The 18,076-nt window shown below is 43.0% G+C and overlaps 1 protein-coding gene and 1 long non-coding RNA gene across 5 annotated transcripts in view; one reads left to right on the forward strand and one right to left on the reverse strand.

The window, feature by feature from the left end:
- ttc28 (tetratricopeptide repeat domain 28) overlaps positions 1–18,076 on the forward strand; it is a 119,654-nt gene that overhangs the window by 78,449 nt on the left and 23,129 nt on the right. For 3 of the 4 annotated variants that reach the window (XM_034896042.1, XM_034896043.1, XM_034896044.1), the window contains 12 exons: positions 4,565–4,761; positions 4,834–4,987; positions 5,085–5,256; positions 6,555–6,723; positions 6,826–6,986; positions 8,213–8,701; positions 11,602–11,794; positions 11,930–12,010; positions 12,689–12,941; positions 15,317–15,426; positions 16,596–16,725; positions 17,785–18,012. In XM_034896042.1, the coding sequence (XP_034751933.1) occupies positions 4,565–4,761; positions 4,834–4,987; positions 5,085–5,256; positions 6,555–6,723; positions 6,826–6,986; positions 8,213–8,701; positions 11,602–11,794; positions 11,930–12,010; positions 12,689–12,941; positions 15,317–15,426; positions 16,596–16,725; positions 17,785–18,012 (2,337 nt within the window). The remainder of the gene's footprint in view (positions 1–4,564; positions 4,762–4,833; positions 4,988–5,084; positions 5,257–6,554; positions 6,724–6,825; positions 6,987–8,212; positions 8,702–11,601; positions 11,795–11,929; positions 12,011–12,688; positions 12,942–15,316; positions 15,427–16,595; positions 16,726–17,784; positions 18,013–18,076) is intronic. The other variant, XM_034896045.1, reaches the window with a different exon arrangement.
- The window catches only part of LOC117959210, a 20,919-nt gene continuing 3,818 nt past the window's right edge, over positions 976–18,076 (reverse strand). Inside the window, exons 2-4 of the long non-coding RNA XR_004659890.1 lie at positions 4,450–4,452; positions 4,320–4,325; positions 976–986 (exon numbers count right to left, since the gene is read on the reverse strand). This is a non-coding gene — a long non-coding RNA (uncharacterized LOC117959210). The remainder of the gene's footprint in view (positions 987–4,319; positions 4,326–4,449; positions 4,453–18,076) is intronic.

The raw sequence follows: 18,076 nt of genomic DNA on the forward strand, positions 1-18,076 counted from the left end.
TCCTCAGAGCCGTGTAGACTAGCAGACCCTCCTCCACAGAGCCGTGTGGACTAGCAGACCCTCCTCCTCAGAGCCGTGGGGACTAGCAGACCCTCCTCCTCGTGCGAGGACAATCTCGTTGTTTCATGTTCTGCTTCTCGCTATCGACTCAACCAGCTTCGACGTCAGAAGCAGGATGCATGCGCTCCCACAAAAAACCACGCACACACCATGCGTATGCATCTGAATGTGTATTCCTAAAACCCAGAACACGCTGTGAGAATGTGTGCACCTCATGAATACTTCAAGTCATTCTTACACACAATTGGAAATAAGAAATAAAGTCAACACAGAATAATAATGCATGGTTATTCTTAAATGTTGCCAGTTTCACAGAGCTTAATTTACTTTTTTTTGTTTTTTGCAGTGGCACACTCATCTTTAAATGCCAATTAAATATGCGTGGTTATTCATTTTGATTAATTGCTTTTGTGCGCTCAGTTTTATTATTCTTGTTGTTGTTTAGGTGGCGTTTTTTTAATTAAGTCTTAATACGAAGGGTTCTTTAAATTGCCCAGTTTGAGTCCTTTAACGAAACCATTAATGATCCTTTCTGTAGCTTCGATGCGATGATGCTCTTCACAAGTAGTATTTGGGTTTTATTTTAAACAAATGCAAGTATATATGCTATTAATAACAACAGCGTGCATAACGCTCTTGTATCAGAATGGCTGTTCCGGTGTTTTATAGAGGAATATTGTGGTCTTGCCTCATCTTAACCATCATGCTGTCCTCGGGTCAAATTTGACCCATTTTCAGTTTTTTCATTACCAAAAAATGGGCCTTCAAAATAAGCTGAAAATGTCAATATTAGAAATATCAAATAACTTTGGAAAAAACTATAAAAAAAAGCAACCACAACATTGAAAAAGTGACAAAAATGTCAGAAGAAGTGATAATAGTGTTGACAAAAAACACGTGACGGGAAGACAACACAAGGGTTAAGACTTCTCACTTCCTGTCTGTGGCTCTCAGCTTAAAGCCCATTGGTTCCTACTGAACACTGTACATCTTTAAAAATCCAAATTTAATTTTTCCTCCCTCCCTAAAGTTTAATTAAAAAAAAAAAAAAAACAACAGTCCAGGAATTTCCTAAAACAGCTGGTCCTGGTAGTTTTAATCAAACAGGTAGAAATGCATTTGTTGGGGACTATTTTTTTCATGGGATTTATTGAAAATATAAAACATGATGACTATCACCAGACGTATCCTAAAGAGCACAACAGAGCTGCAAATGTCTCAGTTTAGACTGAGAGTCAGACCACAGTGTCTGTCCTCTCTCTCTCTCATCGCACAGTATGACATGGAAGCCATGTGTAACCTTTACCATCTGGTGTCTCGACACCCCCCATCTCCCTGCCCCCCCCCCAATTCTCTCTCATCAGTCCTCCTTTGTGCCTTTGCTGTAGAAATAACATGCATCTGATTTACAGTTCTCAGGTTTTAGGATTTCTTCCCATGGCAGATTTAGACCAGGCTGTCGATACCCTGACCTCCGTGTTGCTGTTCAGGTAGATTTATTATGTAGTAAGCATCCAAACGGGGTTATGTTACAGCACAGTTTTTATACTACTGGCACACTACTACAATAATAGCATAGCTTTAGCTTTAACTCAACGGTCGGACCAACAAGCACAATTACAATTTGGCATATCTAATCAAAATCCACAATAACCATCAACAGTCATACATTAGGACCTTAGATAATGTTAGCAATTGATTGTGGTTAAACAAAGAAACCGTGATTATGTCAAAAATATTGACAATTAGACAATTATGTAATACTTGTTACAGGCCCAGTTATGATTGCTAACTGTGCATGGAAAGCTTGATAGGTCTATTGTCTTATTGTCAAGATACAGGACACAACAACATATAAAAAGCGGTATAATTGACTTTTTTTCTCTTGCTAGAAACGTTGATATTTTTTGTAGTGTATATGACACTGCTTTGGGTGCAGTTTCCCTGTCAGGACCTTTCAAAAGAAGAAGGACTGAAAAGGTGAACACTGCCCTTGCAACATTATTTTTAAAAGTCAGGTGTGTAATCCAATCCTGTTAATGTAATAACGTTTTGCTCTGATTTGGACCTTAATTAGACGGAGATAACCAAGTTAAGGTGTTTACATGAGCGTTGCAATAATCACAGTTTTGCCTCAATCTGGTTATGATCAAGTTATCAGCGGGCATGTAAACACAAACACTGTTAGAGGGAAGATTAATGTTGCAGTTAACCCCGAACACACACACACAGGTTTAGGATCTGTGCATTTAAGAGTCCTGTGTGGTTGCACAGCAACAACGGCTGTATTTTCCCAGTATTTAGTTGCTTTCTGAAAACCCCAGTGTTCAACTTCCATTGCCAGACTTATCTCCAAAGCACGGCAGAGGAAGGTCTGGCAACAGGAGCATAAACTCCTGGATAGGAAAATAATCGTCAGTGGTCATCTGCATTTCTTTAAACCAATCAGTCCTCTTGGGCGGAGCTAAGCTCCAGACGCTGCGACAGTGGCTCTGAGTAGTGGGTGGGAACTTGTTTGCACACCGCAAATGAATATGACAGCTTCTGGTGAGCTGTTCACAATCTGCACGGCTTTCTACGTCACTAGCCGAGACGAGGTGGCTAACAGAAGCATGCTAGTGCGTTCTTAATGGCAACACACTGCTACAACACACACTAGTTCACCACAATCTCCAAAAGAACTACTTCCTGTCCCTGTTCTGCAGGTATTCCACAAGTGGCCCTGGTCTAGAAGAAGTCTCCCAGCTAATCCTGCCTTGGACTGACCAAAGCTGGAGAAAAGGGTTATCTAGATGATGTGATCTTACCGAGCTACTGAGCATGTGTGACTCCCAACAAAGATAGTATTGTGAGATGTCTCACTCTGTAGCTAAAACAGAGACCTAAACACACAGGGTGAAAACAGGATCTGCAGAAATGTGCAGTACAACAAACATATGGTGTTTTTTGAAACCATGTAGACCTATTCTGTTATAACCTCAAAATACAATTATGAACCTGAAAATGAGAATAATATGGTTGCATGACATTAACGGTTTACACAATACAGTAATGTGATCTATTTAAATCATCTAGATACATGGTTAAATGGAATTCACTCTTACCAGTGTACCACCACGAACCTAATCCTCCTCCAACCATGCGATGCAAGACTTAACGTTGCTCAGAGGTTCCCATGAATGTTGCTCGATGCGACCAAGGTTTAAAGTTTAAGTTAATCTCTCTTCAAAGAGAGCGCAGAGTGAGGGACATCCGGCGGAAATATCCCAAACCTGAACCGTCGTCCATTCCTGCAGCTAATGTCTTCCTCTCTTCTCGCCTCTCCTCTTCCTCTCTTGTGTCCCAAGCTTCTTCCTTAACTCTGTAAATCATCACACAACAAGTCGGTAAGGCTACTGGGAGGGAAAGTTTTCCAGTTCCATTTCCCCGGGCAGAGACTCCGCTCTCCTGGATCTCTACATATTTTAAGATCCACAGCTGCAGATATTAGATTTGTTGAATTTTCCAACTGTAGCTTTTTAATTATTCACCGCTCTGCATCGTATCTTCTTCAGGGTTCTGAGAAACACGTGTGCAAATATCCACATGCACATACACATGTTTTCTTTGATTGTTGGGTATTTATATCTCGGTGCATCATTTGGGGAATTCCTCATGTTCACAAGTTCCCACTACACGCAGTGCAGCAAGCTCAGTTTGATGCTTACTACTACTCTCATACATTTTATATGAACTCATCAACGCAGCTGCAGACTTGAGAGTTGGAAACAAGTAAGACTTAGGTAACACAAATGAGGACTTGGACTTGTTCCCATTGAATATTTGAGTAATTGTAATACTGAGAACTGACCAGGTAGAATCTCCATCTTTAAGGTCACTAAACTGCTCTGCTGACCGACTTTACACTTGCATTTTTTCAAATTACTTGACTAGGACTTGCCCCAAAAGACTTTAAAACTGCTCTACTGACTTGGACTTGCTTTAATCGACTTAAGACTTGATTTGACTTACCTCACGTGCGGTTTAAAATCTTTGCTGACAGACTTTAGACTAAACACTTGGACATGTCTCAAATGCCTTGAGACTTGGCGCGACCAAAATTGTTGCTGCTGATGGACTTTAGACTTAATATGTCTCAATTATTGAGACTTGACTAGTCTGAAATTTTACGATTTGCTGACAGGCTTAACACTTCACTTAAACTTGTCTCAAATTACCATTACACTGCTGTGCAGACGGACTTTTCACTTGACTTGGACTTAGGCCTTAAATGACTTAATAGATTCAACAATTGCTCTGCTGACAGACTTGAGACTTGAACATGTCTCGAAAGACTTTAAAACCCCTCTGTAAGTCTATCAGATCCCATTTCAACTCAGATCTCTGTACATTCTCAGACCCCCCCAATTTAAAACATTTCGACGTTACTTTACAGCATCTCCAATTCTTTGTTTTTACATTTAAAAGACAAGTTGGATCGTCCCTGTTCTTACGTCCATCTCAGGTATCATCCACCAGATGAAGGGGGAGTACGAGGCAGCTCTAAAGCTCCACAAAGCCCACCTGTCCTTCGCCCAGGAGCTGAGTGATTACGCTGCCCAGGGAAGGGCCTATGGCAACATGGGCAACGCCTATCACGCACTCGGCATCTACGACCAAGCTGTCCGGTACCACCGACAAGAACTGCAGATCTCACTAGAGGTGAATTACCCGCAAGCAACGTGTAGACGCTCACGTGGGGAACAGAACTTTGACATCTGGTTTGTGTTTCAGGTGAATGACCGTCCGTCCCAGGCCTCCACCCATGGGAACCTGGCTGTAGCCTATCAGGCGCTGGGCGCTCACGACCGAGCTCTGCAGCACTACCTTCACCATCTCGCCATCGCACGAGAACTCCGGGACACTCAAAGTGAAGCACGAGCACTAGGCAAGCTAGACAAAGAGAGAGAGAGAGAGAGAGATGCTTTGAGGACAGAAGAGCGGGAATCTGGGATTGATTCAAAAATGTGTTTCTTCTTTTGCAGCGAACTTGGGCAACTTCCACAGCTGGAGAGGTGAATACGCTCAGGCTTTGCCGTTCTACCAGCAGCACCTGGCTCTGGCCCCGGGCCTGCAGGACCTGGAGGGAGAGGGGAAGGTTTGCCACAACCTGGGCTACGCTCACTACTGCCTCGGACAGTACAGAGACTCGGTCAGGTCAGTGTCTAAACTCATCACAACTTTTTTTTTCAACTTGTCACCCTTGGTAAAAACAACTGTTTATCCTGTGGAGATTTCTAAAGATATTAAATGTGTCAGGAGGAAAGATTTTGGGAGTAGGTATCTCAAGAATTTAGATTGGATGGCGCAGCCATTTATAAAACATGGAGTCCTGGGGGTTGGTGCTCTCCCTCAGACTTAGCATCAGATTGTTTTAAAGAAAAGCTGGAACACACAGAACATGTACTGTGGTGTCAATAGAATAAGGAATGAGAATTTTTCAGACCTTAAAGTTACTGAAATGGGGACATAATGTCAAAGGGATATTGTCATGTTGCATCATTTAGTGTACTGTATGTCCAAAAACGTACGTGCACATAAAGTTGCATTAGTATGTGTTGCATCTTCTGTTAACCCTTGTGTTGTCTTCCTGTCAAAATGAAAATCAACACTTTTATTATTGCGATTTATCAAGGCAAGGCAAGGCAAGGCAGCTTTATTTGTATAGCACATTTCAGCAACAGGGCAATTCAAAGTGCTTTACACAAAATCATTAAAACAGATAAAACACAAGTACAAACAGTTAAAAGTCATACGCATTAAAAATCAATAAGACACATGAATATACAGTTGAAAACAAAATAGAAACATTAGGACACATAAAACACCAGAATAAAAGTTACAGTGCAGCATAAGAAAGAAATGAGCATTAATTTAAAGAAAGGCAGCATCAAAAAGGAAGGTCTTCAGCCTTGATTTAAAAGAACTGAGAGTAGCAGCGGATATCAATGTTTTTATAATTTGTTGTCCCTTTTTTCAACACTTTTGTCATTTTTTGATGTTTAACACTACGTAACACTTCTTAACTTTAGTTTTACAGTGATTTTTGGAATTTATGGTCAATGAACCTCATTTATAGGAAATTATACCTAATGTTTGAGTTAGAAAAGCAGAAATCAGGAATTATTTAGACTAAAATTAAAGGAATGGATGTTGATGATAATCACAGACTGGAATATGTCAACTTTTACTCAATACTATTTCAAAAACACTTCAGTTTGTTCCTCCAAATGCTATAAAATTGAATAAGACGCCCCAAAATAAATTAAAGTAGAGATTTGTACTTGCCAAAGAGCGTTGTGTGGAATCAATCATGTTATTTTGGGTAGTTAAAAAGAACATTGATATAGGAAAATGGGTCAATTTGACCCGAGGACAACAGGAGGGTTAAAGAACTGTTTAGTTCATGCTTTTCCAGGTTTGTGCTCTTATGTCAAATTTCCTCCTTTTCCTAGATATTACGAGCAGGACCTTGCCTTGGCGAAGGACCTTCAGGACAAATTAGCTCAGGCAAAAGCCTATTGTAACCTCGGTCTTGCCCACAAAGCACTGGGGGAGTACAAGAAAGCCGAGGAATGTCAGAGATACCTGCTCTCTCTGGCGCAAGCTTTGGATAACACACAGGTCACCCACTGCTGCTGTGTTCACTAACTGTGAAAAAATAAATATAGTTGTTCCTGTTCACACAGGAAGTGGTTGTTAATCATTTGCTGTGTTTGTCGGCAGGCGGTTTTCAGGGCCTTTGGGAACCTGGGGGATGTGTGTGTGTGCCGGGGTGATCTTCCCGGAGCGGTGAGGTTCTACCAGCAGCAGTTAAGTCTGGCTCAGAAGGTCAACGATCAGAAGATGGAGGCGGACGCATACTCGGCACTTGGATCAGTTCACAGGTAGTCTTGATTGCCCGACCTGTCTCCACAGCGCTGCGGAGGAAGGTCTGGCACCACAGATACGTTCTGGGATAGGAGGAAAAAAACACCCAGGGTCTTTTGCTGCTTAATAGTCTAGGGTTAATAGGGGTAAATATCGCCTCCTGAGATTTATCTTGTATGGTTCAAGAGATATATTGGAAAATACATAATTAGGTTATGGCGGAATCCAAAATGGCCACGACAGCTGTCTAGAGGCCTTCATTTATCTTGTGTGAGGTATTATTGTAATCATTGACCATCAAAACATAGAGGTAGATATCATCCTTTATGCAGTTGAATGTTTTGTTCAGGAGATATCATGCAAATATACATAATTTGGCTATGGCGAAAAGTAAAATGGCCGCTTAGGCTCCCATGAAGTTTTTTTGCGATGGCTAGCGTACTTTTTTGAACGAGCACCACCCACTGGGTAATCGCACCAATTTTGGTGCTTGTATCCACATGTGAACGATTACCCTAAAAAATGGCACTCATCTGCTCCACTATAGGAGTTGTTTTGGTGGAACGTTTGCAGCCCGCTAAAGAAAGCACCACATACAATAAAAATTAAGTTAATATAATATTGTAATGGGAGCTGTTTAAATTATCTGGATGCAAGGTTAACCGTCATTTGCTCTTATCACTGTATTCTTTGTAAATCTTTACATTCATTCGCCCAAAGAGTGGGGCTGGGTTAAAAAATAAATCTGATTTAAATCAATTTTAATTTGATGATCCCATACCGATATTATAAAAATCTCGTTGGGAAGGATAATAAATAACTCTCCAAAGTCTTTCATATCCAAACAAACTTCAACTGAAATATTCCAAATCAACATTGAATTGAAAAAGTAAATGTAATCAAATTGGGATCTTGTGAATGAACATCAAATCAATTCAGGAATTGAGTGGCACTACCCAGCTCAACAAAAGAACCCAGCAGGTCTGCACAAACCATCTTAAAAACTTGTCATTTTCAGCGTGTAGCTTGCTAGCTCCAAGTTTGTCATTGTTTGGCAAAGCAAACAGATTTTGAGAACAGCAACACGTAGGGAGCATAAGGGGAGGGACAAAGCCTTACAGAATGTACTTTGTGCTTTAATATACTTTGGCTGATCCGGACTAGTTCCCAGGTAAGTCCATAGATATTTTTGAACTGCGTGCTCGTTCTTCTTCTCTTACCTCTCTTCCTTTCTCTCTTGGAGGCTGCTCCGCCAGCTGGAGACAGCCCTGTCCTTCCATAGCCAGGAACTGACCGTCCGAAAGGATCTAGGGGATCAGCAGGGGGAGTGCCGCGCCCTTGGCCACCTAGCAGCGGTCCACATGGCCCTGGGAGACTATGCTACAACCTTCCAGTGTTATGAGGCCCAGCTGGGCCTGGCGCAGGGACTCAGGGATGCCCGTCTGGAGGCACAGGTCCACGGGAACATGGGCATCACCAAATTGAACATGGGGGTGTTTGAGGAAGCTATTGGCTACTTTGAGCAGCAGCTGGCCATGCTGCAGCAGTTGAGCGGGACTGAGAGCATGCTGGACCGGGGCCGGGCCTACGGGAACCTGGCAGACTGCTATGACGCTCTGGGAGACTACGAGGAGGCTATTCAGTACTACGAGAAGTACCTGACGGTGGCTCAGAGTCTCAACCATGTCCAGGACCAGGAGAAAGCCTACAGAGGACTCGGCAGTGCACACAGGTCAGCAAAGCAAAGGTTATACACTTAGTTAGATGAGGAGCTCTAACCCACTGTCATGTATGCTAGGTATTAAGCTGCAGACAGCAGCAGGTTAGCATAGCTTAGCATAAAGACTGAGAACAACTAGGATTGGGGATTGTTTGGGTATATTTCCAATTCGGTGCTAGAACAATTTTAAAAAGACTTTGAAAACAGTGCTGGTGCCTAAACGGTGCTGAACTGATACCTCAGTGACCTTGTTTATCGCTAAGGTCCTATGGTCAAATTTAAAGGTGCTCTAAGCGATGTCACGTGTTTTTTAGGCTACAACATTTTTTGTTACATACAGCAAAAAGGGAGGGGGTGGGGGCGGGGGTGGTGAGGAGGATGGAGGGGGGAGCTAGTCTTGTCTTCTTTGAAAATACTTTGAACGTAAGCAAGAATTAACGTCACCCAACATCGCTTAGAACCACTAGAACCACTAGATTGCAGAAGGATATTTGCACAATAACTTGAATGCACCATTAGTTTAGGAGGTGCACTTTAACGCACCATTAAGTGCTGTTGGAGTTTCTCCCACAACAGTGGCAGTGTCCATGGTGTCTCAAAGTGCAGCTAGTCTTCTCTGTGTCTTTAGCTGCGGACTGTTGCACGTCGCTATGTTGGAATCCTTTCCAGTTACATACAGTCATACGTTACAATGTTTAACTGTTGTATTAAAGCCAGCTACTAGCTAACAGTAAGCTAACGCTACCTGCTGCCAAGTGTTAACTGACTGGCCTCACGTGCAGCCTACAAGCACCTCTAAAGCTCACTAACACCTCTTCTGTATAAAAACATTTTTTATAAAGTAGTCATGCACACAATCCCACATAACACACACTTATTATATCCAGTTTACAGTGTTTTTTTGTGCGAATGAAAGAAAGGAGATGTAGCACAGCTGTTTCAAGTCTTTATGCTGTGTCCTCATTTTAACCACACAGGTGTAAAAGTGTTGTCCATCTTCTTGTCTAACTCTGCAAATACGTGTATTTTCTATTTCATTTGTGTTCTTAAGTCTCCTCTGCACCCACTCTATCTGGTGGTGGTGTAGGCTGTAGCACATCATTTGCATATATTCCATATTTTTTTAATGAATGCTGAACTTGAAAACTGAATTATATACTCCATTGCAGGCTAGAATACAGCAAGCAAAGACATGCACATTTGCAGCAGTTAGTCTATCAAAGGTGTCTTTATGCTGTCTCTGCACAGTTTCACAGCTCCAGATTATTTGTTTACATTTGTGTTAATATTTGTGCAATGCATATATTTATGTTCTGTGCTCTCCCATTAGTTTGGATATGCCTTCCCACTACAGGGCGAGAATCTCAAATCAGCTCTCTTGGCCTCAAGCACTAACATTTTGAATCATGATCATAATTAAAACAATCATAACTCAACAACAGTAACACGCAGCAGGGGTGATGGGAGATATTCTATATCCCTACATGACTCCCTCACATGAAACCATACAAGTAATGTTCAGTGACAAAGGAAAAACAAGGCTTAATGATGGGTTTCCTTCATCCATCTGTTGTAGACTGTTTCTGCTCTCTGGAGTGTGACTGAGATGAGAAAAAAAAAGTCACTGACTTATCTCAGTGAACACAGCCTTCGTAGATGTTCCTTTGTTTTCCCCTTCTCTCTCTCGGAGCAACTGAACTCTTTATTTTACAGCTCAAAATCTAAATTATTAACCCTTATGCTTTATTGTTTGCCTTCTTAAAATGGGTCTTTCTGGAAAAAAACAAGTACTGTAATAGTGGAAAAACCCAGGACCAGTAGTATCAGTTTTAATTGAATTTTATTTATAGTTTCAAATCATGACAAATCATAAGAGTTATCTCAAGACACTTTACAATAAGAGTAGGTTTAGACCACACTGTAATTTACAAAGATTTCTTTTTTTAAACTACAGGTACTTTTAGTTAGGAGTGGAGCCAGACCTTGGTCTACGGTCTATGGGCATGCTCCATTCACAACAGCCATCAGGCCATTTGATAATAATATGCCTAACAATCTGTGCATCAATTGGGAAAAACTGGGGGGTCCCAGTTCCCAATTGGGACTCCCCCTTAACCCTCATGTTGTCCTCGGGACAAATTTGACTCGTTTTTAAACTTTTAACATCAACATTTGGGTTTCTTTCAAGCAAATTGCCCAAAAATAACATGAAAGGTTCCATACAAGGCTAATCCCAAGTGAAATTAAGGATCAGTTCAATACTTTCATTGACTTTTTCTTTTTTCTTGACTAAACTTTGACAGTTTGTAGGATTTTCCACTCAATCCTATCTGTTTGTTGAAATATCTTTTATTTTAATTACTTTTTTAAAGATTAAAGATTAGGCTACTTTTTCAGGCCTTTTTATATGGGACAGCTGAAGACATGAAAGGGGAGAAAGAGGGGGAATGACACGCAGTAAAGGGCAGCAGGGCGGAGTTGAACTCGCTGCCATCGCGTTAAGGAGTAAACCTCTTATAAATGGGTGTGTGTTCTACCAGTTACGCTACACAGTCACCAACAATTTCATATAAATGTGGTTTATTAACCCTGAATTCCCAAATAAAGGGTTAAACTAACAGTAATAAGTTGAAAAACGCAGAAAAACGCTTCTAAAGAGGGTTAATTTTTTAAATATTAGACGAGGGAACAACAAGTTGCATGGCCGACGGGAAGACAACACAAGAGTAAAAAATGAATGTTGCCATTTAATGATGTAAATCAGGGAACAGCATCGGAGAGACGGAGGGGAAATGACACAAAGTTGGAGATATTTTAAAACCCTCAAAGATTCAGGGCTTTTGCAAAAACATTCCTCCACCTCTGCTTTTAGTGTTTGCAAGAACAAACGCAAGGATTTTCTCTCTCTTCAGGTCTTTGGGTAGTCTCCAGCAAGCATTGGTGTGCTTCGAGAAGCGGCTGGTGGTGGCCCATGAGCTGGGTGGGGAAGGAGGGGGCAAGGCTCAGGCTTATTGGGAGCTGGGCACCTTACACAGCCAACTGGGCAACTACGAGCAGTCCCTGTCCTGCCTGGAACACCAGCTCAACATCGCACGCACAGCGGGGGTAAGGATTTACCTGAAAAGGGTTTTTGGGTTTCAGCTGCACATTTCTCTCCCTTCTTGCCCTGCTGAATAAGACAAATGATCTTTTTTTTTTTAATGAAAAGTACATTGTGGTAAATCCTGCTTTACCTGTCAGGATAAATCCCTGGAAGCAGAGGCAAGTGACGCACTTGGAGGCGTTTATCAGCTGATGGCAGACAATGAGACAGCACTACAGGTTTGTGCTAAATCATAATACAGCAGTATTTCCTAGCTGTCAATTAAAGTGGAGTAGAGTTTGACATTTTGTGAAATACACCATTTACCCAAATGTTGTCTTGCTGTTGTTTGGCTTCACTGATTAGCTCTCTGTTGTCATATTGACCACTCAGTATAATGCTAATGAGTGGCTTTGTCTTTCTAATCACTACAGTAAAAGTGCTATATAAAGTTTTTACTATTCTTGCTGAGATATAAGAACATTACGTGTACACGAAATATGAAGCTATTGCCAGCAGCTGATTAGCTTAGCTTAGCTTAAAGACTTGAAGCTGGGGGAAACTGCTTGGCCCTGTCCAACTTGAGAAATAGTCCAGCGTATAACCTCACGTTAAACAACAAGTTGGTTACACTTTGGTTTTTGTAGAGATTAAACAAGCAATAGCTAAAATGTTAGCAGTGAGCTTTAGAAGTGCTGGTTTGGGTGACATGTCATTTCTCACTAACTTCAGACACACCCAAGCTAGCTGTTTCCCCCTGTTTCCAATCTTAAGCTAACAGTTTCCTGGCTATGGCTTTATATTAAGCGATATGAGCGGTATCAATCTTCTCATCTAACTCTCTGCAAGAACTCAAATAAGCGTATTTCGGAAAATGACAAACTAGCCCTTTAAGTAACGGGGCTGCCTTGCTACAGTGGCACCAGAGGGCTTTGGATATAGCCGAGCAGACGGGGTGCGTGAGGAGCCAGGGCCGAGCCTACGGCAACCTGGGGCTGACCTACGAAGCTCTGGGGAAGTACGAGCGGGCCGTGGTCTTCCAGGAGCAGCACCTGAGCGTGGCGGCACAGACCAACGATCTGATAGCCAAAACTCTCGCCTACGGGAGCCTGGGGAGGACACACCACGCTCTGCAAAACTACGCCCAGGCTGTGATGTACCTGCAGGAAGGTGAGAAACTAGATCCTGACCAGATTCAATTCAACAGTTCCCACATGAGCATTTTTTTGGGGGTGTCAGTAGCTCAGTCCGTAGGGAGATGGGTTGGGAACCGGAGGGTTGCTGGTTCAAGTCCCCATATGGACCTAAGTACAGACTGTGGATCAGTAGCTGGAGAGATGCCGGCGCCCCCCCTGGTCTAGCACTGGCAGCTCACTCTGACATCTGACATCTCTCCATTTGGGCATGAATAGGTCCTGAGCATGTGTGTGTAATTCAGACCTGTGTGTAGTCATTACTAACAAAAATAATGTAAATTGTAACTCTGGGAACAATAAACAAAACATTATAAATTATTTGGTGCAACAGTGGCAAGGAAAGAGAACGAAGAGAGGAAAAGAGAAAGCATCTTCTCTCTCTTTCTCTCCACTTGTGTTTAGTATTTCTCTCTATAAAATGTTGTGGCTAAATAAGCAACAGATGCATTTAAAGTTAGGGGGGGAAAAAAATCATCAGGTTTCATTTCGTTAAACACTCCAAATAACCGTCAATCTGCTGGATCAGTGTGTGACACAAATCTAGTAGCCCATGAAGTGACCCAAAGTATTAGCCTGGACGGGAGGTTCGGTCTGGACTTGATCCGTTGTGGAGTAATTATGCTCGAACCAGAGCTGTTTGGACCAATCAGGGCGGGGCTGATAGAGATAGAGAGAGACTGAAGAGAGGGAGCACCCAGCGGCGTTTATGGTATTTACATAGTTAAAGGAATTTTTATGATACAGTATTTACATAATTAAGGAGTTGTAATGGTGAACAGTAATAATGAATGAATAATTAGTAGCAGCAGAAGTGAACTACTACACTGACATACACTACATGGTCTGAATGCAACTCATAGACTATAATAGAAAAGAATTGGGAAAGAAATTGTGATCCGGGGTAATATACCGGTCCACTCAACCCTGGTGTTGTCTTCCTGTAGACCAGAACTTGTTTTCAAGTACAGACTAAAGCTGGGGCAAAGTGGAGGAAACAAATGTGACGGATGTTTGGGTCTATTTATGAACTCCTTCAGGCTGTATCGGGTCTGTGAGGACACGGTCATGGCTTGTCACTAAACTCCCAGATCCTTTGGATTTTAATTGATCATTAATTCAACAAGCAGAGTTGAAGCGAGGACAGCGCTGGAGAAAACATCCACGCGTCCAATTAACCTCCTCAAGTCGATGGAAGGAAACACAGATCCAGAACTTCACAGACAGAAAGAGACAGGCAGAGAAACCAAAACCTGATGTTTGATGAGATTCTGCTCAATTTGAGAGCCTAATGACAACTAATTACAAGCCGACACGACTGTGTGCATCTGCCCAGCAGGGGAGATGAAACATATCTGAGACAAACTGAAGAGCAGAGGGAACATGAGATCTTTGAGTTCGAGGCAGCGCGATGAAAAGACAGGAAGACAAAAGGAGAACAAAGAGAGAAAGATTGGCTAATGTGAGCGCCCCGGGCTCAGCACTAGTTCGCTTCAACGCTGCAGCAGTAGTCCTGACTGTCAGGTTTTCAGATGAGCTGTAAAAGTTATCGTGTGATCAGCTCTTCACGCTGTCTCTCTGTGTCTCTCTGTCATGCTCTGTCTCTCTCTGTCTCACTCTGTCTCTCTCTGTCTCACTCTGTCTCTCTGTCTCGCTCTGTCTCTCTCTGTCTCGCTCTGTCTCTCTCTGTCTCACTCTGTCTCTCTGTCTCGCTCTGTCTCTCTGTGTCTCTCTCTCTCATTCTGTCTCTCTGTCTCGCTCTGTGTCTCTCTGTCTCGCTCTGTCTCTCTGTGTCTCTCTCTGTCTCATTCTGTCTCTCTGTCTCACTCTGTCTCTCTGTGTCTCTCTCTGTCTCTCTCCGTCTCACTCTGTCTCTCTGTCTTGTTCTGCCTCTCTCTGCCTCTCTGTCTCTCTGTCTCACTCTGTCTCTCTGTCTCGCTCTGTCTCTCTGTCTCTCTCTCTGTCTCACTCTGCCTCTCTCTGTGTATCTCTGTCTCTCTCTCTCCCGCTCTGCCCCTCTGTCTCTCTCTGTGTCTCTCTGTCTCTTTCTTTCTCTCTCTTTCTCTCTGTGTCTCTCTCTGCCCCTCTGTCTCTCTCTCTGCCTCTCTGTCTCTCTCTGTCTCGCTCTGTCTCTCTCTGCCTCTCTCTGTGTGTCTCTCTGCCTCTCTCTGTCTCTCTCTGTCTCACTGTGTATCTCTGTCTCTCTCTGTCCCGCTCTGCCCCTCTGTCTCTCTCTGTGTCTCTCTGTCTCTCTCTTTCTCTCTGTCTGTCTCTGTCTCTCTCTGTGTCTCTCTGTCTCTCTCTTTCTCTCTGTGTCTCTCTGTCTCTCTCTGTCCCCTTCTTCTTATCCAGGTCTGCGGCTGGCGGAGCAGTTAGGTCGGAGAGAAGATGAAGCTAAGATACGCCATCGCCTCGGCCTGTCTCTGTGGGCCGGGGGAAACCTGGACGAGGCACAACACCAGGTGTGTGTGTGTCTGTGTGTGTGTGTCTGTGTGTGTGTGTGTGTGTGTGTGTGTGTGTGTGTGTGTGTGTGTGTGTGTACACACACTCGCAGTGTTTTTCCTAGCTTTTTAGAAGACTTAATTGCACATATTTGGGCGTGCGTTTAGGCGTCCTTCCTCAAGAAAATGTGTCGCTGTAGTTTTATCGCTTTTTGGTCATTTTATTTTCTTAGTGGTAGTTTTCACGTCATTTTGCACAATTTTCACACTATTATCACCACATCTGAGTCTGAAACGTTGGAAAAGCTATAGCACATACAAAAATAACCCAAAAAGTCCAAAAATAATCATTAGATCTAAGAAACGTCTTTAAGTTTCGGCTTAGGTGCTGCCCAAAAGGCCTGAGGTGCTGCACCTAAACCTTGTAACAGCAGGGAAACACTAATTAATGCAAATAATAGTTGTGGCCCTTGCTGAATGTGAAGTCACAGAGAGAAAGAAAACAAAACACGTGAGCGCTTGTAGGAAGAAAAATCTGACCGTGGAAGATGAAACTGAGAGAAAATGTTATCACGCAGGTTCAGATTTTCGTTCTACAAGTTCTCACATCAAATACATACAGTACACATCGTACCATGCTTTCAAAGCCAACACAAGTACTAGTTTTGGCACCATGTGTGTTTGTGCGTAACCTTCCAGCTTTAGCTCAGTTTCCCAGTCTGACAGAGAGAAAAGAAAAGAAGCAGAACGTCCTCATTCTTCAGATTGTTGTGTATCTGTAGTGCCCCCTAGTGCTTAGTAATGCAACCACACCCTCTCTCCTCAGAAATATTGAAATCCTTCCTCCCGCTTTAAATGTTAATGTAAATGTGCTGTATTTATATAGCGCTTTTCCAGTCTTAACAACTGCTCAAAGCGCTTTTACATCTACAGGAAACATTCACCATTCACACACATTCATACACTGTGGCTGGGGCTGCCGTACAAAGTGCCACCAGCTCATCAGATACACACTCACACACATCTACACACCTGCTCATCAGATACACACTCACACATACACACTCCGATGCGCAGCACCGGGGGCAATTGTTTAAAACAATGTGTTTCGTACATGCGCACTCATGTGATGTGAACATGTAATTCTTCAGCAACCTGTGTGATGTGTGTTTGTGTCTTCGGTGTTACAGTTGTACAGAGCGTCCGTGTTGTTCGAGGCGATTCGGCACGAGACGCAGCACAGCACGGATAACAAGCTCTCTCTGTTTGACCTGCAAACCAGCTCGTACCAGGCTCTCCAGAGAGTCCTCGTGAGCCTAGGTGAACTAACTGTCCGCTCCTCCTGATATGGGAATCAGTTTTCTCACCTTAATTTTCTCATGTTCACACTCTCTCTCTCTCTCTCTCTCTCTCTCTCTCTCTCTCTCTCTCTCTCTCTCTCTCTCTCTCTCTCTCTCTCTCTCTCTCTCTCTCTCTCTCTCTATGCCTGTGTTAGTGATGCACAAATTATCACCTGGTGTCTGAGTGCTAATTTTAGGATTTCCGGGGGTCTTAAAAAGTCTTAAAAACACAACACAATTTTAGGCCTTGAAAGTCTTAAATTTGTGGAAGTATTACTATGTTCTAGGTCTTAAATAAATACTCTTATTTTTGGTCCCATGGTGTTGTAGTTCATTCTTTCTGGATTTCAAATATAACACTGCTGTAAATGAGACCAACATGCAACTTATTTGGCAGCCAATCAGCTCTTGGGCCCTATCTTGCAAGCCCGACGCGGTGTCTTTGCTATTTTAAGACTGGCAGTGGGATGTGATCGCACCATTGACCAACAAAAACCTGGTCTAAAGTCAATAACGCAGCATTTCATGGAGATTTTAACAGTGCATTAGTAAAAATGTGCCCTGGCTCGTGCACAGCGCGCACACACTATGCTTGTTACACACACAGGGACACACAGCAACACACACACATGGAGAGGATTACAAATAAAAACATTATGGTGCAAATCCGCCATCATAATAGCCATGCACCAAGCTAGAAACACACCTGGCTTTGATAGGAATGATAGATGACCTCTGATTGGCTGATTGGTTTTATGGCTAAAACACACCTCGCCAGGCGCTTCACTCCGTGCGCTTAGATCGTTAAAATAGGGCCATACGTGTTATATGTGCCAGTCTCTTTCGTATTGTACCACAGACAACGGATTATCAGGAAAATTCTGTATTTTCAGGAAAACTGAAACTGAATTTAGGGATCTTGTAATAAAGGTCTTAAATTTCGTTCATAATGGTCTTAAACAGTCTTAAATTTGACCATGTGAAACCTGCAGAGACCGTAATGCTCATTTGACATCTTGTGTGTTACCGTGCGTCGCAGGCCGGCACGATGAGGCGCTGGCCATAGCGGAGCGAGGGCGAACGCGAGCCTTCGCCGACCTCCTTGTCGAACGCCAGAAAGGGAGTCAGCTAGCAGCGAGCGCCGACCCGTACGTCCCGGTTACCGTGGAGCACATCCTGGAGACCGTCAACGGTCAGAGGGCCATGGTGCTCTACTACTCTCTGGCTGGAGGCTTTCTGTACAGCTGGCTCATAGCTCCAGGGACAGGTATACACAAACACACACACACACACACACACACACACACACACACACACACACACAAACACAC

The sequence above is a fragment of the Etheostoma cragini genome, chromosome 16 (assembly GCF_013103735.1).
Source record: "Etheostoma cragini isolate CJK2018 chromosome 16, CSU_Ecrag_1.0, whole genome shotgun sequence".
In the NCBI taxonomy this organism is placed as follows: domain Eukaryota; kingdom Metazoa; phylum Chordata; class Actinopteri; order Perciformes; family Percidae; genus Etheostoma; species Etheostoma cragini.